Here is a 22,810-nt window from a genome sequence, read left to right on the forward strand (position 1 = left end):
ATTGGAAATGCTGCTCTTGGTTTTTGACAGAACAATATAAAATATTTCAAGGCTGATGTGGCTGTGGGTTTGGACAGGGAGATGATGATGATGATGATTTTCCTGGTGTTCATTTTGTAGTGGTTTGTCCTATTGCAGAGCCAGGCTGGTTGTGTTTCCTCACCTGGGTCCCCTCCTGCTGTGGGCTGTCACTTCACTTGTTCCTCTGGGCCTCCTTTTGCTGCCCACCTGCCCCCAGGCATATTTGCTGCTCAGCAGCAAGGGCTGCAAGGGATCAGGAGAGACAGAAGTCTGGTGGGATGCCCGGGGAGGCCCTGGGCGAGGCAGGACTGAGCAGGGCTCCTCAGCGTCACCTGAAGGACTTTGGTGCAGAAATCCCAGTGATCTGAGTGGGTCACCAGAGCACATGGACCAACCCCACTGTACACACTGTCACCCTGGGGCCACAGCTCTACAAACACACTCAGAAATAAGGTGTTGAAGGAGCTGCCCAGGACATCCCCACGCTCTACACCCAGAGCTGTCAGGATGTGATCCATGGACTGATCCACAGAACTGCTCATTCAGCTAAAAACTGGGACACTTTCCTCTGTGACCTGTGGTTTGCTGCGTTCCTTGTGCTTCCATCAGCCAGTGAGCTGAGCAAAGACTCCCCTTTGCTTTGTTCCAGGTGAAGAAAGAATCCACACACACCTCAAAGGAGAAGCTGTGGATGTCAACGTTGGGTTGAGCACAAGTTCTGTGGAGATGGACAAGACTTTGATCACCATGTCAAGCCACAGAACTGTGTTCATCCAAAACAGGAGTAACATCACAGCCCACTTCCAGTGGAAGGCTTTTCCTAGTGAGGAAGAAGAGGATGAAGAGAAGAGGAGGTTGGTTTGAAAGATGCATTTCAGTGAGATACATGGCCCAAGACTGAAAGGAACATGTGGCCTCAGGGGGGTGTTGGTGCTTTTGAATGGTTTAGGCCAAGTAAACCATCCCTGGCACCAGGGTGTGTGTCCCTGGGCTTCGGGAGCTCAGGACTCAGCATTCCAGTTCCATTTATACTCCAAGCATGGATGGCATTTTGGGAAGGAAAGGTTGATTGTGATGACTGGATTTCCTCAGGTTCTGATTGGCCTTTTGCCTCTCTCATCTTCTTCCTACATGACCTGGCCACATCCTTAAACAGTTCACCCTCTTTCCAAAGGTGATACACCCTCTTTTTTTCCCTTAGTTCCTTCAAAGGCTCCTTGCCCATCCAGGCTGGTTGTCTTCCCTGTCAGCTTGTCTTTCAGCACACAGGGGCAGTCTGTTCCTGTGCCTTCCAGACTTCTTTCTTGAAGCATGTCCATCCTTCGTGGAGCCCTTTGTTTTTAAGGGCTGTTTCCCAGGGTACTCTCCAAATCAGCCTCTTCAACAGGCTGAATCTGCCCTCCAGAAGGCCAGAGTGGAAGTTTTGTTGATGCCCCTCCTCGTTTCACCAAATATTGAGACCTCTATTATTTCCCCGTGACTGTAGCCCAGAGAGATGAAGGTGAACAGATGAAGTTCATTTAGCCATTAGGGAATTTCCTGGTGATATCCAGTACCTGGAGGCAGGGAGGCAGCAGACTGCCCTGTGGAATGGATCCAGTCAATAGACAGGGCCCTCAGCTCCCCTTAGAAGGGAGTCACCTACTGCCACTACCCTTCTTTTCTTCTCAGTACTTGAGGCTGTGCTCTGTCTGACAGACCAAGTGCAACTGGGAGACTCTCCAGACTGAATTTTTTTCTTTAGTGTCATCTGCCTGAGCCTCTGGAGCCCGGGCCTCATACCTGTCCTGTCAGGGCACCTGGGTAGGTGATGGGGGTCAGGATGGGATTTATTACCTGCCCAGTAGAGGCCCACTTCCATTCCCCAGTGTCTCCTAGGTCTCCTCCTTCTGCCTGATCCCAAGAAGGGCAGGGCTCCTGTGACTCCTGCTGAGCTTCTCTCAGGGTTGGACAGGTGTAACTCCACAACAGTTTCTTTCTGTTTCACTCTCCCTAAGGCTCCTCAGCCTTTCCACTTCTTCCTTTTGCCCTGTCCTCTGATATTAACACCAGGCTCAGACCCTCCCTGCAGCCAGAGGCCTGGACAGCTGCGTCCTTCCTGGGGGGTTCTCTTTGAGTTCCTACACTCCTGCTGGCAGCAGCAGCAATGGCTTTTCATCATTTGTAAACCATAGCTGGGGAGGTGGGGGGAAAGCAGAAGGAAGAAAGAAAGAAGAAAAAAAAAAAGGCAAGCACCTCACAACCAGCAAAAAGACCCAACCCACTACACAAGGAGGATGGGTGGCTGCACCCTTTCTGCTCAGCCTGTTTGTGCCAAGTGCCTCGCAAAAACTGAAAAATGCTGTGCCAAAAGTGCTGGGCCAAAAGTGCCATGGCAAGCCTCTGTTTGCTGTGGGCCAGATCACTTACACTCCCCAGAGCCATTTTAAATTGCCTGCAAAGGCCCAGGAGATCAACCCTTGCCCACCTGAATGGCTGGTGAGAGGGTCCTTTAGTGTCCTGGTCTTCTTGGTTTTGCACTGTTCTCGATCTCCTTGCTCAGTGTCTGACTTCCATACAAGCTCTGGGTGTTCAAAAGAAATCCCAGGACCTTCTCTGGCTACTTCCCTGGGCTGTTTATTTCCATTTTTTCCCACTTTCCTGCCTCAGCCTGGACCCCAGGGGATCCACTTTCCCCTGAGAAGCAGCTAGGTTTCCCCAAAATAAACTTCAACCTGGTTTTGGTTTTGGGGGGGTTTCTTTTGTAATTGCATCTGGTTTTGTGCCAGTTTGTGTCCTAGACTGCCACCAGGACATTTTGCACTTCCTTCCTTCCGGTCTTAGGCATGGTTGTAGCTCCAAGGCCACTGTCCTGCTGTCAGAGCAGCTTTTGAGGTCTCAGAGCAGAGAGGACTTTTTGAGGAGAGGAGATCGTGCAGGATCCTTTCCCTCTCAGGACATTCTAGAACCATGCACTGGGATGGGAGCCAAAAAGCTCTGGATGATGAAAAGGTCTCTCCAAGAGTTTGCTGTCTCTCTCCTCCACAACAAAGTCCCTTCCCCTCTCAGAGCCTCTGTTTTCATGCATATAGAACCTTGAATGCCACTGAAGGGATTTGGTGCCTGAATTCATCAATTTCCTTTGGAAGTGCTCTGGGATGCTCTTGTGAAAGACAGAGTAGGGAACAGGGCAGGTCCAAAACGAACAAAACAAAGTGATGTTTGTGAAAAACAGCAATCACTTGTCTTAATTTTTTTAAATGTTTAATAGTAATGAAATAGTTATAAAGATAGTAATAAAAATTAGAGTAGTAACAATTTGGACAGTCAGAGTTAGGCAATAAAGGGACAATAAAAAAGCAAAGAATTACAGACATCTGGGTGCTCTGCTCTGCCACAGAACAAGTTTTGCTAACAAAGGATTAACCCTTAAAAGCAATAGCTTGTTGCATATTCATCTATCTCATACATGATGCAAACATTCTTTTCAAACAAAGGGTGTTTTCTGTTTATTGTCAACTTCTTCCCTCATCTTGTACATCAGTCATCTTGGTCCCTTGATGTCTGGTTCTCCCCAGTGAGGAGGCAATAATTCTTCTCTTGGGATTTTGGGTGTCTTGTTGCTCTTATCTCTCCTTGAACTAGTTAGAAAAAGGATCTTACACCACATAGTTTCTGTAGCCTAAAACTATATGCACCACACTACTTAAAACGATTAGTACAGCACTGTAAAAAAGGATTCATACAACATCACTTTCCAACATCACACATATAGTAATCAGTTTAATATTTGCAAAAAGCCAATAATATAATAGGCATTTTTCACAGTGCTGGTAACATGGAGCTGCAACCCAGCTCTGTCTCCCCTCCCCAGGGAACTCCTGCTCCATAATCTTTATCTGCCTCCCCCAGCAGCTCAGTGGGAGGAAAAGCCACTTGAAGTGGCTGGTGGATTGTCCCTCAGTTTTGGCAGAGGCTTTGAGCCAGGAGGTTCCCTTGAGGGATTCTGGCTTTGGAAAGCCCTCCTGAGCCTGCAGGTGTGGAGTAAAACTACCTGCTGCGCCAGTGAACAGCAAGTTATCCTGTGATCCCTCTGGGACCCCCAGGGCTTGGGGTCAGCCCTTGCTGGGGAGCGGCTGCTTGTGAGAAACAGCCACTCACTTTTCCTAAGTTTAGAAAGGTTGATTAAACCTTATCAAAAATACAACCGGAGACTGGATAGAGAAGATGTTACAGCTCTGGGAGCAAAGGATTTGCCCCACCCTGTGCTCGCCCACACAATGGAGGTTTTGCCTTTTAACCCTTTAGCCTCTCCCAAAATTCTGACCATCGACCCCTTCTTCGCTGTCCTGTGGTGGAGTTTACTTCCTCCAATCTTGATTGGAGGTCAGATGCCACCATGGTGACAAGCCGACCCTCCCAAATACCCCAACCCCGGCTGTCCCTTGATAACAACTCAGGGGGTAAAAAACCTTTTCTTAACCTATAAACATGGTATTGGTCTGTTAATGGTGAGAGTCAGTCGTGGCATTGCTCATCTGTCACACTGCTGCTCCTCCCCAGGTGCTTTGCTCTCCTGCACTCCCACTTCTCTCTGCAAATCTGTGGCTCATTAAACGAGCTGCTGGCTTTGTCTCTCCTCTGGCTGCAGGCAGTGTCTTATTCGGCAGTCACAGAGAGAGCTGCAGCAGGAAAAATTAATGGAGGAGAAAGAAACAGGGAAGGAGAAGGGCTCTTGTGAGGATCGTGCTGCCCTCCTGAGAGCCCCAGGGGAGATGGCAAAGGTGCACCCAGACCCCATGTTCTCTGATGACTTTTTTTTCATTGAGCCAATGGTAAGTGATAGCTGAGAACCTCATTTTCCTCCTCTTCCTCCTCCTCCTCCTCTCCCTCTTTCTCCTCCCACCCACTCCAACCCTGGCTGTGGTCACTTGGCAGATCCTCAGCTGGCCCCACATGCTGGGAGGGAGGACATGGAGTTTGTGGTGCAGCTGCAGAGCTCACCTAAAAACGCTGAAGTGCTAAAAGCATTTCTGCCCTGGAGGGTCAAGGCAGGGCTGGGAGCCTGACAAAGCCCAGCTCTGCTGCCAGGGCTGGAGCTCAGGGCACTCCGTGCTTGTCCTTGCAGTGTCACAGGGAGCAGTTCTTGTAGGGAGGGGCTGCCCCCACACGTGGGGCTCAGCAGAGGCTGTTGCAGCACTGCCAGCTCACACACTGACCTGAAGCTGGCAATGGTTGGCTGGGAAAAGGAGGCCAAACTCAGCCCAAGGTTAATCCCAGAAATGCCAATGGCCTCCTGTAACCACGCCTTGCACTATTTCTGAGTCTGCCTTCCAGTGTCATCTGTGAGCCTGGACACAAGGCTGGAAGGTTTCACTGGGCCTTTTGAGTTCTCCTGCACACAGGGACAGAAAACCTTTTCCTTTTCTGTTTCTGCAAGCAAACTGCCACGTGCTGCCATCAGCCAGAGCCCTGATTCTGAGCACTGGCATTGTGAGAGATGATGAATGCCTGGTGTCTGCACAATGCAAAATCCCTTCTCCCCTTGGAGTAAAGCCCAGAATAATCCCAACCTCTGCTTTCTTTCAAAACAGCTTGACTAATGTTTGTATTTCAAGGAAGGGGCTCATGTTCTCTTCTTGGTTACTGCTATGGCCCATCTAAGGCCAAGAGGCAGCAGTGCACAGGGGCAGTTGCATCCCAGTGCAGCTGACAGCAGCATGATGTGAGCAAGAGCTTGTGTCAGAGCAGTAGGAATCTTGTGGAGAGTGGGAGCTGATCAGCTGAGCATTGAGAGCTTCCAGCACTGTGTTGAGCTGCCTTTGGAGGGTTTCCTTGGGCTCCTTGTGTTGTTCACTCATCATTGATGCTCTAAACAAAGGCTCATAGGACTGTGGTTGAAAACAGGAAATGTGAAGTTAAAGAGAAATGTTTTGCTGTCTCTTTGTGTTGCAGGAGGGAGAAATCGGGCCGAATTGTTCGGCCGAAATCCAGGTGACCTTCAAACCCCTGGCAGCTCTGGAGTATGGAAGTGTGGCTTACTGCAGCATCTCAGGTGCAGCTCCTGTGCCCTGCTTCTCTCCCCCTCAGTGCAGCCATGGTGCAAGCCTGAGCCCACTGGGCTGCCCTGGCAGTGCTGGGAAGAGTCCCTGGCCAGCAGGGCAGTGCTGGCACATCCCCAGTGGCCCTGCAGCTCCCAGGGAATGTCCCGTGCAAGGCCAGGGCTCAGAGTGCTGTGTCTGGGTTCCTGAACCCAGCACAGCCCTGACAGAGCAGGGAGAGGTTTTCATGCCATGCCTTTGCCAGCATTTCCTCAAAGGCCAGAGAGCTGCAGAGCAGAGCAGCTTTAGTGAACAAGCACTAAGCCCCTGCAGGCCCCTGGCCTCCAGGATGGCTCCATTGGACATGGATCCATCATCAGGTGGCAGGAGCTGGGTTAGAAATGTGCTCCCTGAGCCTGGCTCAGCTCCCACTGGCCAGACAGCACCAGAGCAGAGGTGGCTGAGCCCCACTGAGCACAGGCTGTTGGTAGAAGGAGCAGCCTTGGCCAGCAGCTGCTTCTCTCCCTGTGTGGGAGCTGTCACCTTGCAGCTCTCCGTCTGTGGAAACAGCTCCAGTGTCTCACCACCCTCACAGGAAAAAATGTCATCCCTAATATCTAACCTAAATTTCCTTTCTTTCAATTTCTACCCATGACTCCTTGGCCTGCCACTCCAGGACCCCAGAGATGTTTGAAACTCAGCAAACTGGTGGCTCCCATTGGAAACCAGCCTGAGGAATGGGTTAGGAATTAGAAGTCAGCCCCAAGGGATATCTGCTGAGGGAAGAGAAGGGTCCATATCTTCTCCTGCAGCATCAGGAGCTGGTAGCATCCAGCTCAGAGTCAGGGACTAGCGCTGAGGCAGCCTGGAAAAGACAGTGTGACGGAGGGAATGCTTGTACTGAAATGGACATCTCTCCCCAGGCCGTGAGAGCAGGCTGCCCCTGCAACTCAGAGGGGAAGGCCAAGGACCCTTGGTTGAACTCAGCTGTGACACTCTGGAGCTTGGGGACATTTTTGTCAACACCCCCCATGTCTGTGAGGTGAGCAGCAGGGCTGGGGATGGATGCTGATGGCTCCTGAGGCAGCAGCAAGCCTGGTGGAGCTGTGGAATTCCTGCCAAGCTGGGCAGTTGTGAGCAGGGAATATTTGATGTGCTGGTCCAGTCTGGGGGGTCAGAAAGGTGTGTCTGTTGTTCATGAAGGCCCAGCCCCTGCTTTTGGGCAGCCTTCCTTAGGGATCAGCTGGGAGGCTTCCTGCAAAACAAGCCCTTGGCAGGTGAAACCAGCACTGGGTGCAAAAGCTGCATGTCCAGAGGCTTTTGTGGCAGTGCCAGACACAAGGCACCTTTGGACTGGGCTCTGCAGAAGCAGCTGGAACCAACTGGCTGCCTTTGAGCTTCAGTCCACTGCCAACAGCTTCCAGTCAAGGGTCTCCTGCTCATTCCTGGAAGTCCCAGGAAAGCCTTGGGAGTTCTGTCCCTTGCTGGCAGTCACTCACTTCAGCCTTGGTGCATCTCTGGCTCTGGAAAGAGAAAAGTGGTCCTGGGAATAAAGAAAAGGATTTTTCTTCCTCTTTGCTTCCCCCACAATAATGCTAAGCTTGCAAAAAAACCACAAGAGAGCAACTGAAAAGAGGTAGAAAATGAGGCACTACATCAGGGCAGACACTTTCAAAAGCTTGGCTGGGGAAGAGAAAGACACCTTGAGTTTTCTCTACCAAAAGATGGTGCTGTCTGTACATTTTGATGCTGATGCCTCATTACCAATGTCTTCTTTCCATGGTGTGGGAAAAGGTGAATGAGTGGATGGTGCTGTTGGAGCTGTGCTGGCTGGGGCAGCAGCAGCTCTGTGCTGATTCACTAGGCAGCTGCAATCACCCCACGTTGCTCTCAGGGCCAGGTCTCCATGAGCAGGGTGATGCTGCCCAGAGGTGCACTGCTCTGTGTCCATGGGATAAGCCCAGGGTGACTGCAGGTCTGTGCAGTTGCCACTGCTTTGCATGAAAACCCAAAGGCAGAACTTGTCCTCTAGTATCTTTTGACTTCTGCCATTCAGCAGCACAAAGCATCTTTGGCCTTTTCTGGCTGTTCATTGCATCCTTAGACAATAGCTCCCAAGAAGGGAAGATTCCACATGGATTTCCACTTGGCTTTCTTGCTGCTGCAGGTGAACCTGATCAACCAAGGAGCTCTTGATGCTCCCTTCAGCTGCATCCCTTCAGCCACAAAGGTGGGCTTGGGCTTCAAGTTGGCACCTCAGGAGGGCATCATTGCAGCACGTGGGAGCCAGACTCTCCAGATCTCCTTCAGTGCCACCGTGTTGGGGAGGTTTGAGGAAGAATTCCGGTTCAGTGTGGCTGGATCTCCTACGCCTGCCATCCTGACCATCAAGTAAGGACCCTGGGAGCTTGGTGGGCACATCTGCAGCTGTCTCTGGGACATGCCCCAGCTGCCTCCTGTTGGGATGGAGCAGAGAGAAAAGGTGTTTGCTGAGGTCTTCATCTCTGCTCTGATGCTGGCATTGCTTTAGTGGGAGGATGCCTCCTGCCCTGTGTGGTACCTGGAGCTGGAATGACTCCTCCCTGCAGGGATCTCCCTCTGCCCTGGGCCATGGCAGGCAGTGGGATGGATCAGCTTTGGGCAGCAGCTGCTCTGGGATGTCCCAGCTGAACAAGGTGCAGGGTCCCCAGGGCTTTGGAGATGGGCCAGCCTGGGGCATTCTGCAGCAGCAGCAGTGCTTTTAAAAACTTCTGTCAATAATCCATGCCAGATGGGCAGCAGCAGCCTCACCTCACCTCTCATGGCCATGCTGTGGGGCACAAGCCGTGCTCCCAGCTGCTGTGCCCAGAGTGCTCTGGTGCCTCCTGTGCACAGCCAGGCAAGGGCTGATGTGGGAGTCAGGGAACTGTGCAGCAGGAACTGTGCCAAGGACTTGGGCATCATCCCCTGGGCTGGTGCCATGGCAAGAGATCATCCTGGCCCAGCACAAGGGACAAGGGGAGGCAGAGCTCAGTGCTCAGCACCACAGCAGCACGAGGCCTTGTCCCTGCCAGCCTGAGCCTTGTGCTGCTAGGATAATGCAGTGGGAGCAGGAGAGCTGATGCTGGCTGCTCTGCAGCTTTGGAACTAGGCTGCTGCTCTTGGGAGGCACTGGGGCAAGGCAGTGAAGAAATGAAAGCAATCTGCACTGGATTATAGCAGTGAGATAAGGGAGATGGATGAAAAAGAACAAGGAAGTTATTACTTTGCAAGAACAAAGTGGTGAGTAGGTCTGCCCCCAGTGGAGAAAGAATGATGATGGCTTTGTTTTTGGAGGAAAAGTGCTGCTTTTTTATTTTGGAGATCAAGAGGGAACCTTCCACCATCCAATAATTGATTCTCCTCTGTCCCTCCCCTAAACTGGTCATGGGATGTTTGTGCATCAGCAGCTTTCTCCTTGAGCGAGGGCAGGTGTCTCTTGTTGAGATGTGTGGAGCAGAGCCAGGGGCAGTGCTGTGAATCCAACAGAAGGCACAGGTCACTGGGCCTGGATTTTTAACCACAAGGCAGAGTGGGCATGGATTGGCATCAGCCATGAAATCAACTGGGGAGTGTTGTGCAGCTTCAAGTGCTGCTTTCAGTGGGTGTTGGTGACTTTTGCAGTGTGTCTGCTGAGTTCAAGGACAGGTGAGGTGCTGTGCTAGATTCAGGACCCCCTTGTTTGGTTGTTGAAGCTGTTGCTCTTGGCTGTGCCAGCTGGTGCACTGCTGACAAGCTGGTCCTTTCCTCTAGGATTCATCTGTGCCCTGTGTAGAAGTGTTGCTGCTCTTTTCAGAGGATGTTTGGGGCTGCCCTGGGTTCATGTGTCAGAACTGTGTCTGTAATGATGGTGTGGGTCAAACTCTGCTGAGAAAGCTCCTCCATGGGAACAGCAGTTCCAGCTAAGAAGTAGCAAAGCAGGAACCTGTGTCTGGCAGGGCTGGTTACAGAAGTTTGTGGGGACACCTTGATGTCCATCCCATTGCAGATGGGGAAAGTGAGGCCCGGAGCCATGTCTGGCTGTGTGTTCAGGGTCCTTCATGGGACCAGCAGCATCCCGGGGGCTTTTCCTGCCTGCCCTGTGCCCAGAGCCCATCAGTGGCTGTTGGCTGCTGGCCACTTGGCTTTAGCTGCCTCCTGTGCCCAGGGGCACTGTGCTGAGCACATGGTGTGTGCTGGTTTGAAAGGCACGGTGCCCTGACACCAGGTTGGTGCCCCCGAGCCACGACAGCCGGAGCTTTGCAATTCCTTGAACCAAGGCATTTCCTGCTCTGTCCTCGCCATGCAGGGGCAGCGTCACTGGACCGAGTTTGCACTTCGACCTCCCTGAGCTCGACTTCGGGGACATCTCCTTTGGTGAGTGCTGCCTGGGCTGGGACACAGCGGGAGGGATCTGTGCCTTCCGAGAGAAAAGCATCCCTCCCTCCTGCTCTGCGCCAGCAGCCTCTTCAGGCTGGGAACTGCAGGGCTGCTGGTGCTGCAGGGAGCATTTGGCCATTGTCAGATCAAACAGAAGCAAGGCATAGAAAGTCAGGATTTTCTGGTGTCTCTGTCCTGCTTGAAAAGACAGATGTCTGCCAAGGAAGGTGGGAATCTTCCTGGAATGGAAAGATGAGCCCCTCCCTCCAAATGATGATACTTTGAAATGACAGGGCTCCCGGGCAAAACTGTGGGAAAAGGAATAACAGTTCTTTCCTAGACTATATCAGGAGAGCCCAGAGAACAAGAGCAGACGTTTGCCAGCTGCCAAGTCCCGTTTTTGTCCTTTGGTGCAGTGAGGATCCCAGCAGGAGGAGCTATGGGCTCTGGCAGGGCAGTGATCCCCTGCCAGCCGGCAGCGGCAGGGAAGGAGGGAAATGCTCCTTTTGCAAAGGGACAGAGGGCAGGGGGATGTGGGCAGTGCCTCAGAGCAGCAGGCAGCAGCGGGGAAGGCAGGCAGGGTGGGTGCCAGGCTGAGCTGCAGCCAGGGCAGTGCCGGGGCCAAGCACACAACCTCCCGCAGCAGCACGCGGCCGAGCTCCCATCCCCGAGCGGGAGGAAGGGAAGCTCCGCTCCCTGCCCAGCCTCAGCTCCCACTGCACAGCGCCCACGGCATCACGCCACAGCTGCCAAAAACCCCCAAGGGAAAAGCCCACCCCCAGGGCCAAAACCCCCAAAACCCCTATCCCCCTTCCCAGACCAAGGGGAGCATTCACTACCAAGCCTAAGCCCAGAACAAGGAAGGTCATGGACTTTTTAAGGAAACTACTTGCCTTTCCTGAGCTGCTTCTGTCCCACCCTGCATCACCATGGAGGCACTTGTCAAGTTGCCTTTTTGAAGAAATGAAACAAGAAAGGCAACCAATGGAACTATGGTTCTGAACCAGGAGATTGATCCTGCTGGATCTGCTTTCATTCCTAAGGTCTCTTCAGCTGAAGGCAGCTGTTGTATCTTTGCTTCTTTGGAACTGTTGACTGTTGTCTGCATGCGGTGAGCTCAGTCTCATTGGAGGTTTTGCCATCTGTGTTTGTCCTTGTTGTGCCTCTCTTGCCTCCCTGCTGGAGTCACTGCTGGAGCTGGCAGTGCTCACTGGGATGGGCACAGAGAAACTCTGGGTTGCAGCTGCAGTTGTTTTTTCTCCCCATCTGTGTTCCAGTGCCTCTTGGTGAGCAGGCCCAGGGAGAAGTCTCCTCCCCAAAGAGCTGGCCAGCCCAGCCAGATGTCCACTGCAGAGCAGCTTGTGCCTGCTCTCCAGGCTCTGCAGGACATCCCCACCATGAGTAGCTACATCTCTGGCTTTCCAGCATGGAAAGCAAATCCCAGAGCTCCAGTGGGGTAAAGCCTTGCAGACAGCAATCCCAGTGAGCAGCATGGGTGTGATGTCCCCGTTTGTTGGGTGAGGTGGGAGCTGGTTCCTCATTGCCAATCTCCAAGCAAGGCTTGGGTGTGCCCCCAGTTGAGTGGGCTCTGAGCTGTCTTGTGCTCAGTCTGTTTGGCTCAAACCAAGAGACGCCTTTAGGATCCTGCAGAGAGAAGCTGCATTGGGGTGCTTTGCCTCACGTTCTAGTTCCTGATTCCATCCTCACTTTCTTTTGCTGTAGCTTCTTCTCAATGCTGACTCACTGTTTATCTATCTTGAAAAGGGTGGGAGTGTTGGCAGGCTGAACAGGGAATTTGACAGCTTGAATTCTCAGAGGAAATGCTCGGTCTGGGTGCACACTCATCACTGGGAGATCACTGGTGCTGGTTTGGGGCAGGTGAGGCAGCTCCTCCCCATCGCCAAGAGAGAAGCTTGCAGTGTTCAGCAGGGCTAGGAGTGGGCATTTTCAAGGCTGCAGCCTGCAATCTGTGTCAAAGGGAACTGAGTGACGATTCATTCCTCATGCAGCTTCTGGGTGAGCTGTAGTTCAGATAATCCAGAGCTAAACTCCAGTGCCACTTTCATTGTGCCAGGCCATTCCCAGCAGGAGTCAGGCCACAATGGGAGCCTCAATGGATGTTGGTGTCCTTTCCTAGGCTTTCCCTACACCCAGCGCTGCCGGCTCACTAACAGCTCCCCGGTGCCCGTGACGTTCCAGCTCCGCATGTCGTTCGATGGCACGCAGCCGGCTGTGGACAGCGTGGATCAGATCCGCTGCCACAGTGACCCAGCCTGGAGGAAGGGCGTTCACTTGTATGTGGAGCCCCGGGAGTTTACCATCACTCCCAGCCAAGGGACCATCCTGCCCCAGGGACACCAGGACATCCAGGTACGGGCAGAGTGCAGCCAGAGACGCTTCAGCACCAGGGCTGCAGCTGCACTGGAGCGTGGGAGGGCTTTAGCTCTGCTGCCAGCTTTGAGCATGGTGTGAGTGAGAGATCTGCACTGCTCTGAGGCCTCTGCTAGCTGCCTTACTCGGGATGTTCCTCAAGGAGCACTGTTTTCTTTCCAAAATCATATGCTGAGGTCACATACCATATGGTCAAGGCCAGAAGTCTCTCTTGGGTTCTTGAGAGCCATTTATTTGATTGCAAGTGGGCAGAGCAAAGATGAGGGCAAAAGGTGGCTGTTAGATAGATGTCATTGTAGAAAGCAGTTAGCTTTTCTTCTTGGTCTGATTTCCCCTCTCCTGGGGAGCAGAAGGATTTGTGTTCACTGCAGGAATCTCCAGTGGGGACAAAAAACTCTGCAGCCATGAACTGCCCAGCACCTGCTGGGCCACACTTTGCCCTCAGCTTCCTGCTGTAAAGCTGAACTCATTGTGTTCAAGTCGGATTTGTTCTGCTTTTATGTCATTGTAGTCAGATGAGAAATTGGGCCTTAATTTGAATACAGTGGTTCATAGAGCTTTAGTCTAATGTTTTAATGTAGCTGAGCTATGCCCTGATAGCAAGGTGTGTTTAAGACATCTGCTATTGCCAGAAGGCTTTTGTTGCTTTGAGACTGTGCTCTACACATGGAGCAGCAGCAGAATTAAGACAAAATCTTCCCTCAAGGGCTGGAGGATATCACACGTGGATAATGAGCTTTTGTAAGGAAGAATTTCCTGTTCTTCTCTTCCACCAGGTGACCCTGTGTTCCAACTCGGTGATGGAGTTCTACAGGAAAATGCTGGTGGATCTGGAGGGTTTTGGCAAGGGAGTGGCATCATTGGTCATCACAGCCAGGTACCAGCCCTTCCCTGGCCTCCCCCAGCCCCTGCCTTGCCCAGGCTTTGCTGGCTGCAGCTGCCAAGGAGAAGTGCTGGTTCATGAGCTCATGTTGTGCCAGCTGGGCTTGAGAAGAGCAGAGCTTGGACAGCAGCCTGTGGTGAAAAGCAGCCCTGCTCCCAGCCCAGCAGGGTCCTGGGCCCTTTTCTGAAGGCACCAGGAATGAGATCATTTCTTGGTCTGGCTTTTGGTGCTTGAGGTGGAACAAATTTCCCCAGGGCCTCCTCTCCTTCTTGCTGCAAGAGGTGGAGTTGTGCTGGGTGCGAGCACCGTGCATTGGTTTGGGACACAGCAAGCAGCCTGCTGAGAGCCAGGCTCTGGTTCTGTTCATGAGGGCACGTGGCAGGGGGGAAATGGCTGCCAGCAAGAGTGCTGAGGGCAAGGTCTCAGGAGGGGAAAGCAGCCCTTGATGTGGCAGCTCAGCTCTAGATTTTCTCCTTCCCTCTGCTTCCCACTCTGAGCTTGAATGTTCTCAGGGTTGAGAGCAAAAGTGGTTGTTGCTGCAGCAGAATTCCATCCTGCTGTGCTGCTGCGGGTGTCAGTGGAATGCCAGGAGGGATGCAGTTCCCTGGGGCTGTTCCCTCTCTCAGGCAGAGCCATCCAGGCAGTGCCTGGGCTGGCATTTTGTCAAGCAGGTGGGCTGGGGACAGTCAGTGCCTGGAGCTGTGGAGGGAAGGAGCCAGGGAGCTGTAGGGCCTGGGAGGGGCTGATCAGCCACTCTGGAGGGCAGCTGGTGTCTCGTGCCCTCCAAGGCTGGGGCAAGCAGCTGAGTTCCCAGGCAGGGCAACAGCACCATGGCAGAGAAGGGAGTCATTTTTCCTGGGACACTGGAGTTGTGTGTTCCTTGAGCATTAGTGAGCTCTGATCCTTGTTGGGAAGGCTCCCCCAGAGCTCATGGGTCACTGGGAGTGTTACAGGAGTCCTTGCAAGCCTTCCTGGGGAAAGGAGGGGCTGAGGCAGCTGTGGGACAAAGTGCTCTGCCTGGGGCACTTGGCAGCCTCTGGCTGCTGCCTCTCAGGGTTTGCCCCTCCTTGACAAGCCCTGTTGGAGTGGGAAGACGTAGAAGGCAATTTATCACTGCAGGGCTGTTCAATGCCCATTTGACAGTGACCAATGTGTTATGCTCTGTTTTACAATCTTTGCGGGTAAATGTTCTCCATTCTCTCAGTATCTCTGATTCCCCTGGGCTCATCTCTTTGTCCAGATGTCTTGTTCCTAAGCTGCAAGTGTCCCCCCACGTGCTGCAGTATGATGAGTGCCTCCTGAAGGTGCCCTACGAGAAGAAGTTCATCATTAGGAATCCCAGCCACCTGCCTGGCTGCTACGGGCTTATTGAACAGGTTTGGCATCCCATCCACCTCCCCCTCTCAAATATTATTGAGGAGCTTATTCGGGGGAAAAAGGGTTTGGACGTGACCTTGTTGGTTTCTATTCATTCTTAAAGATCTGCTGAGAACAGGATCCTACCCGAATGTAAACTTGAGGATGCAGTTTAACCTGCTGAGGGAACAGTTGATGTTCTAGTCTTCAGGGTGTTTTCTTGTGGGAGATCTTAGAGGGCTGTGAAAGCTGCTGCATCCACAGACAGCAGTGCCTGTGCTGGCAGTCTCCTGGCAGGATCCCCTGGGAATGCTAAGCCTACAATTCTTGCATCTTGTTTGTGCCTTTTACCTTTGTCCTGGGCATTTTTAAACACGTGTGTCAGTTGCTGTTGCGGTGGATGTTAGGGAGTGTAAAGTTTCTTCAGAGGTGCCTCTGAAGCTGCATTTCATTGTGTCTCTTGCAGAAACGCAAGGAGGACTCTGCTGTGCTCTACTCCAGCCCCAGGCCCTGTGGGATTGTCCAGCCTCACAGCACTGCAGAGATCCCAGTGCTGGTGGAAGTGCAGGCGCTGGGCGCGCATCGCACCAATGTTCTCATCGGCGTGTTCGGGGATGAGAGAAACCCCCTGGTGAGTGCAGGGGAGATGTGTGCCTCTGTGCAGCTGCTCCTGGCAGGCTGCAAAGGGCACAGGGATTCTTCCGGGGAAAACAGGCACAGGCTGCTGTGGAGAAGGCCAGGAGGGATGGGTGGCACAAACAGCTCGTGCCTCACGGGTGGTAATCTCAGTGTCTGGCACAGAACGTCGTTGGTCTGAGCTGGAATCCAGGGTCACTTTAGTGCATTACTCTTGAAAATGCTGTTAACTTTGGAAACATCTGTTTGAAAATGGCATCTCTCTGAGCACAAAAGAGGATGTCAGAAGACTTCTGGGAACCTTGAGCTTTCTGTAAAAAAAAGGAAGGCTGGCATTTCAAGAGTGGTTGCAAGGATTGAAACTTAGATTAAAACATAAGGAAATGACAATGGCAAATTCCCTGAATGGCACCAAACATCTGAACCTGCGCCATTGTGGCACTGCATGTAAATCAGTGAACAGGAAGGACAGGCAATGCAGGCTGTGCCAGGGAGCCTGAAGTTTGACAGAACAGTTTCTTTCAACTCTGAGGCTGCTTACCTTAAAGAGGAGGGTTTCTCCCCACCAGAGGAACCAGTTGTTTAACTGTCAGCCTGGCCATAACTAGAGACTTCTTGCAAAGCTTTTACCTTTGGGCCAATCCTTTGTAGTTTGAAAGGTTCTCTTACCTTGATCCTTTTAAATTTGGAGGTGAACATGTAATTATCTTTTTCTTTTTTCCCAAAAGCCCAGCATTTCAGCTGGAGAGTGGTAGCTGTCCCTAAAGAAATACCTTGAGCAGGGATGAGCTCTTTAAGGTTTTTTAGTTTTCCCTGTTATGGTTTGTTTGGGGTTTTTTTAAAAATCTTTCTTGCCTGCTTCCTGGGACAGAGAAAAATGTTATGGAGCTCTGGACGGCTGGCAGAAACCTCCCCAAGCCCAAGGCTGATGGAGTCTGGCAGGACCCCAGCACTACAGCTGATGTATGTATATCTGTATGCATGGGGAATGCCACCTGAGTCCCCTGGGAGTGTTGGAAAATGTCAGCCAAGCCCCCAGCAGTGTCAGGGAAACATTCCTGATAAATACCTGCTGGAGCTGCAGAGTTTCTGGCGTTGGGCCCTGGGGGGGCTGTGCTGGCTGTGTCTGCCCCTGGATGTCTCAAATCTGCCCTTTTGGCTTGCCTTCTCTGTCTTTTCCTCTCCCACTGTGCTTTTTGCATGCCCACAAGGTGTTCATCCCTGTCCTCTGCAGTTCCTCAGTGCAAGCAGTTGCAGCTGCTGCAGCAGCTCAGTGTCATTCCTGGGCTGCCTTTAGAGCAGACCTGCTCCAGCCTGGATTGGGAAGGGCTGGATCAAAGCATTTCTCAGTTCAAGGTGCCAGCAGCCAGCCAGGGGCTGCATCCTGACCAGGAGCTGCTGGTGCAGGTGTCCCTCCCTCCCACTGCAGGTCTCTGTTCACAGTTATCTTCTTTCCCAGAGATGAGCTTCATCCACCTAAATTCAATCCCCAACCACCAAAGGAGATGAGAACATGTTTGGATTGCCCAGCGTCTCGATGGAGGCACTTCAAGGCTGGAAAGCAGGAGGCAGCCACAGCCCTGACTGAAGAGCAGGATTTGACCCAGTCTTCAGGAGCAGAGGTAGATTTTCTTGTACACCTACTGCTTGTGCTGCCTCCTCAGACTGCCACCAGCAAGTCATGCTCCTGCTGAGCTCCCTTTTTGCTGCCCTGCTGTCCTGTGCCCTGACAGTGGCTGGGCAGCAGGGCCAGTGGCTGGACATGGGGGGAGTGGCAGGGAGAAATAGGAGAGTTTTCCTTGGAGAAGCTCACTGAGATCCTACAGGCCTGTGTTGAGTGTGGCATTTTTTGCCTTGTTGCCTTCCCAATGCAAGATGAGGCTTTTATCTGCATCATGATGGGAAGAGCTGCAGCTTCCTTGCCACAGCAAGCTGGGATGAGTCCTGATCTCCATGTGCCCTCTTCCCAGCCCAGCCAGACTCCCTGTTTGCAGCTCTCTGCTGTCACCCGAGAGCTGCTCTTGCACTGCTGGCCCTGAAGCTGTCTTACAAACTGAGACTTGGCAAAGTGGCTGTCTCTTCCTGCAGGCGTAGGGAATGGCTTGTTTTTCAGGTGCCACCACAAGCTCCTGCAAACCCTCACCTCCCAGCAGGCCTGGTGGGATTCAGGTGCTCCGTGGGCGCACCGCACGCTGCCCTGGAAGCGGAGAAGGGAAGAGGGAATCTGTCTCCCTTGCACACTGTCAGTGTGGCAAGCAGGGCTGGAGCTGCCAGTGCCACTGGTGGCCCTGAGCATTGGCCACAGAGGGGCCTCCCATCCCTGCAGGCCCAGCACAAAGTGCTGCTGGAGCAGCTGGGTGTTGGAGAGGTCGTGCAGGACACGTTGTGGGGCTGCCCAAGGACACTGTGCAGCACCTATGGAGGGCACTGCTCCCCCTGCAACTCCTCAGGTGGTCCAGAGGAAGGTTTTGCAGGAGCTTTTGCTGTAGCACCTTGAGGAAGCAGCATTTAAATCAGAGAGAGAGGGGAAGAGCCTCAGGAGTCAGATGAGCTGGGCTGGGAGTCCTTTGCTCAGCTCCAAGAGCTCTCACTCTGAGTCTCCTCCTTTTCTAAAAGCAGTAAGTTTTGAAACTTTTTCAAGGCAAGTTGTGCATCAGAGAGAATTTCTAGTGCCAGGAGACATCCCAGTTCACTTTCATGTCATGTACTAATGAATGCATTGACCCGTGAGGATGGGAGAAGATTTTCCCCATGGTCCCTGCACTGGTCAGTGGCATGGATGCAGGATGAGATCAGGGTGATTCTGGCAGTGTTTGGGGAATAGGCCCCTCTGGCTGCAGCTGCACTTTGCTCCAAGGTGCTCTTCTGCATCCATTTTCACGCTCAACAGCTCCATCTCTCCTGTCTTCCATGCAGGCTTCCAGTATCCTGCCAGTGTCAGGTGTGCTACAGCCAGGAGAGAGCCAGCAGGTCTCCTTGCCCTTCTCTGGCCACCTCAACAGCATCTCCAGTGCCACGGCGCTGTGCCACATGGAGGGAGGCCCCAGCTCCGAGGTGCTGGTGCCCGGGGAGGCCTCACGTGTCAGCTGCTCCCCGAGCCCCCAGGAGATCAACTGTGGCTCTGGGGCACCTCTCAGGGAGAGGTGAGTAAGCCTGCCATGGGTTCCTGCTCTCCATGGGTTACTGTCCCTGCAGGGCTTCCCTGCTCCAAGGACTCTGAGCTCAGAGGTGCTGCATAGCAAAGGCCAGAAGCAGCACAGGGATGGCCACTCTTAGCTCCCTGGCTCCCAAGAGAGGAAGCACCTTCTTCTGTTGGGACAGAGCATCTTCTTCTCTAGTTTAGTGGTGAGCCCTCCTGGCTCAGATGCTGCCTTCAGGGAGCTGGGCTCTGGCCCTGCCTTGGCACTGCCTCTAGAGGTGTCTTTAGCTCCATGGTGTTGAGTCACATCTTCTTCATCATCTCCCTTCTTCACCAAAACAGTGGGATTGCGGTGTGGGCAGGCGTGGGGCACAGACCAAACCTTGGTTTGGGTGCTGGTGCTGCCACAGATGAAGTCCTTGCAGTGCTGATCTGCCAGGGTTCTCCTGATGGTGGGACAGCAGCCATAAAAGCTCCTGTCCTTGAGGCTCCCCTTCAGCTGCAGCAGTGGGCAAGCACAGGAGAAGCTCTGCTCCAGCAAGGCAGCCCAGCTCAGGACACACAGGCAAAGTGTGCAGCTGGGAGTGGGGGCTGCTTAAAGCAAGCCTGTGCATCAGGACTTCCTTCAGGCCAGGCTGAAGTTGGTTTCATGGGGAGGAGAGGGACGAGGCTGCTTCAGATGGTTTCCATGGCAGACAGCACCAGCTGGCTTGGTCACAGCTGGCTTCCAGCAGGAAATCTGGCTGACAAGAGCCTGTCTTGCAGGAGAGCAGTTCCTGCAGCCTTTGCTTTCTGACTGATGGGATTATTCTCATTTAGGATCAGGCTATGAGTCATTAATACCGAGGCTCATGGACAGAGACTCTCTAACTCATTAAAGTTAGAAAGTGGTATGTTTATTAACCCCGGTGGGTGGCACCAGAGTCGTCCCTACAAGGCGTGACCGTGCTGTACAAGGTTCTTTGCCCTCTCTTTATTTCCCAGGATCTTACATACAACATATGTGCACAACCCCAGCACTTCCCCTCCCTGCTCTGTATTAAAATGAGGTCATTAGTCCTTCACACCTGTGCAATTCTTCTCTGGAATTGGGTTGGTGGTCTCCTATTGGGCCAGTGGTCTTAAGGGATGAAGTCAGGAATGTCTTCATCAGGTCTCTGTGACCCTCTGGCACCATCCAAGGTCCCCTGCTTAGTGACTGATTGACATAAAGCCCAGGTGCTAACCATTGTTCTACTGGTTTCAGTATGTTCTTCTAACAGTTCACTTACTCCACTTCCTTCTATCAAGAAGCTCATCATGGTAAATAATATAACAATCAGCTCTGGCTTAAGCATCTAATCATCATTAACCTATGGTCTACCTGTCTAACTGACATCCTGATCAATGTGAATTGCTTCTAAGCCTCAGGTGAAATCTGAACTCTTTAAATTCTTGCTTCAGTTCTGCCCAGGGAGAAGGGAGCTGAATGAGCTGAGTAAGAATTGCAGGAGAGATCAGCAGACGTTGGCACTCTGTGCTCTGCTTGAAACTGGGAAGTCAAGAGACAAAGGGCGTTTTCAGGCACAGCGCAGAGAGCTGGTGGATCAGCCTTTGGCAGTGGGCTGGAGGTGTCTGGCTGTGCCTGGAAAGGGAGCTTGCACAGTCAAGCCCTTCTGATGGCAAGGCTCAGGCTTGGCTGGTCCTGGAGGTGCCCTTCCACCACTGCCCTCCCTTGGGATGTTCCCAACCTCTGTGGGTTGAGGAGAATTCACGGAAATGGTCTGGCGCTGCTGCCTGGCCTCAGGGTCAAGGAACGAAGTGCAGGGCCAGCCAGGACGAGTGAGCCCAAGGTTCTGGTGGTGACTCTCAGCCATGTTTTCTGTTTTGTCTGCAGAAGGGAGCTGAAGCGGCTGTCTCCAAAGCTTGAGGAGGAGGCAAAAGCCTTGGAGGAGGAAGAGAGGCAGAAGGAGAAAGAGAAGCAGAAGAAAGAAAAGAAGGGTGTCTCTGTGGGGAAGGAACCTCCAAAAGCAGAGAAGGGGAAAACCAAACCCACAGAGAAGAAGGAAAGCAAGGCCCCAGAGAACAAGGACACCAAAATCCCACCAAGGAAGGAAATCAAAGAACCAGAGAAGATGGAAAACAAACTTCCAGAAAAGAAAAACAAACATCCAGAAAAGAAAGAAACCAAAATCTCAGAGAGGAAGGAAAGCAAAGCCCCAGAGAAGAAGGAAAGCAAGGCCCCAGAGAAAAAGAACACAAAAGCATTAGAGAGGAAGGAAACTAAATTCCCTGAGAAGAAGGAAACCAAAGCCCCAGAGAGGACGGAAAGCAAACTCCCAGAAAAGAAATACAAACCTCCAGAAAAGAAGGAAACCAAATTCCCAGAGAGGAAGGAAAGCAAGGCCCCAGTGAAGAAGGACACCAAAGCATTAGAGAGGAAGGAAACCAAATTCCCAGAGAAGAAGGAAAACAAAGCCCCAGAGAAGATGGAAAACAAACTCCCAGAAAAGAAATACAAACTTCCAGAAAAGAGGGAAACCAAATTCCCAGAGAGGAAGGAAACCAAAGTCCCGGAGACGAAGGAAATCAAAAGCCCAAAGAAGGAAAGCAAAGCCACAGAGAAGAAGGAAATGAAAAGCCCAGAGAAAAAGGAAAGCAAAGCCCTAGTAAAGAGGGAAATCAGAATTCTAAAGAAGGAAACCAAATCTCCAGAGAAGAGAAGCAAACCTCCAGAAAAGAAGGAAACCAAATTCCCAGAGAGGAAGGAAATCAAAATCCCAGAGAAGGAAATCAAAGCACCAAAAAAGAAGGAACCCAAAGCCCCAAAGAAGGGGGAAGCCAAAGCCTGAAAGAAGGGAGGAACCAAAATCCCAGAGAACCCAGCTGAGCTGGAGAAGAACTCTTTATTTTATTCACACAACTTATTTTATACAGTTTGCCAAACCTAATGTGCAACTTTAGGTAGTTAATCGATTTCTTATTACTAGTTATGCCAGTTATTCTGTTGGATAATAAAATATATTTTACTTGTGCATCAAATCTCTCTGTTGTATTCTTTGTATTGTTACCTATTCTCTTCACTGATTCTCATGGGACAAATCCCTTGTTCTTGCAGGTGCATTTGTTTTTCACCCTCAGATCAGATTGTTCACCAAGTCTCATTCTCAAAATAACTTCACATGGGAACTTGTGACTGCTTAGCTGCACTTAGAAGAGATGACAGGCCAGCTGTTAATATAGCAGAACAAGGCCTGGTTTCATAAGGCCTTTCTTTTATCATTATTCTACCTGTCTCTGACATCTCCCCCTTTTTGTTCATTTAAAAAAGGCTCCTATGTTCTGATGTTGAAACAGCTCACTCTTGGGAGGGTATGATCTCATGAAGGTTATCACTGGTTATCTGTTAGATGTGGGATAAGATACATAAAAGACCAGTTCCAATCAACAGAACTTACCCAATTCTGTCAAGTCATTGACACAGGGTTTTGCAGCATGAGCAAACAAAAGAATAATGTCCAATGTCTCTTAGGGAAATGGAAAGAAATGACCATTGTTTCCAATTAGCTGAGAAGTAGGAGAAGGTCCATTAGCTGGAAATGTTGATCTTGGACATCACTGAATGTCCTTCTGGCAGCTGGAACAGGGAAGAACTGAAGAAAGTTGGGAGGAGCACTGTCCCATGATGATGCCATGAGGCTTTTGTTGGCCAATTGCCTCTGTCAGTTTCTAGGCACAGCTGTGTCTTGGCAGTCCTACTCCTGTTCCTGTTCTGGCCACAAAGGCTGCAAGGGGATGAGGTTATTTCTCTTTCCACTGGGCCTCATTTCTTCAGAGCTGATCAGTATCTGATGGAATGAACAGGTGACTGCTTTGAGCTGTTGGTGATAAAACACAGGCATCTCTTCTCCTGAAGTTAATGAATCAATTAGGCTTCCCTGTGGGACACTCCACTGGGATTTAGATGGGATGACCTTTTTTCCAAGTTTCTAATGTAAATATTGCATG

General features: G+C 51.7%; 2 protein-coding genes, 1 long non-coding RNA gene and 1 pseudogene across 3 annotated transcripts; all 4 read left to right on the top strand.

The window, feature by feature from the left end:
- The window catches only part of LOC135292575 (zinc finger protein 208-like), an 837,577-nt pseudogene that overhangs the window by 646,726 nt on the left and 168,041 nt on the right, over positions 1-22,810 (top strand).
- On the top strand, positions 9,256-15,181 carry LOC135292483 (hydrocephalus-inducing protein homolog). The gene is made up of 6 exons (XM_064406684.1): positions 9,256-9,302; positions 10,348-10,415; positions 12,556-12,788; positions 13,586-13,686; positions 14,933-15,068; positions 15,173-15,181. Exons 1-6 carry the CDS (start codon positions 9,256-9,258, stop codon positions 15,179-15,181), a joined length of 594 nt encoding a protein of 197 aa, XP_064262754.1.
- On the top strand, positions 15,571-17,296 carry LOC135292617 (uncharacterized). The gene is made up of 3 exons (XR_010354848.1): positions 15,571-15,679; positions 16,556-16,647; positions 17,144-17,296. It is a non-coding gene; the product is annotated as an uncharacterized LOC135292617 (long non-coding RNA).
- LOC135292484 (neurofilament heavy polypeptide-like) lies at positions 18,464-21,804 on the top strand. Its single transcript, XM_064406686.1, has 3 exons — positions 18,464-18,481; positions 18,601-18,827; positions 20,700-21,804. Exons 1-3 carry the CDS (start codon positions 18,464-18,466, stop codon positions 21,652-21,654), a joined length of 1,200 nt encoding a protein of 399 aa, XP_064262756.1. The 3' UTR covers positions 21,655-21,804.

This window comes from Passer domesticus, unplaced genomic scaffold, assembly GCF_036417665.1.
Source record: "Passer domesticus isolate bPasDom1 unplaced genomic scaffold, bPasDom1.hap1 HAP1_SCAFFOLD_37, whole genome shotgun sequence".
In the NCBI taxonomy this organism is placed as follows: domain Eukaryota; kingdom Metazoa; phylum Chordata; class Aves; order Passeriformes; family Passeridae; genus Passer; species Passer domesticus.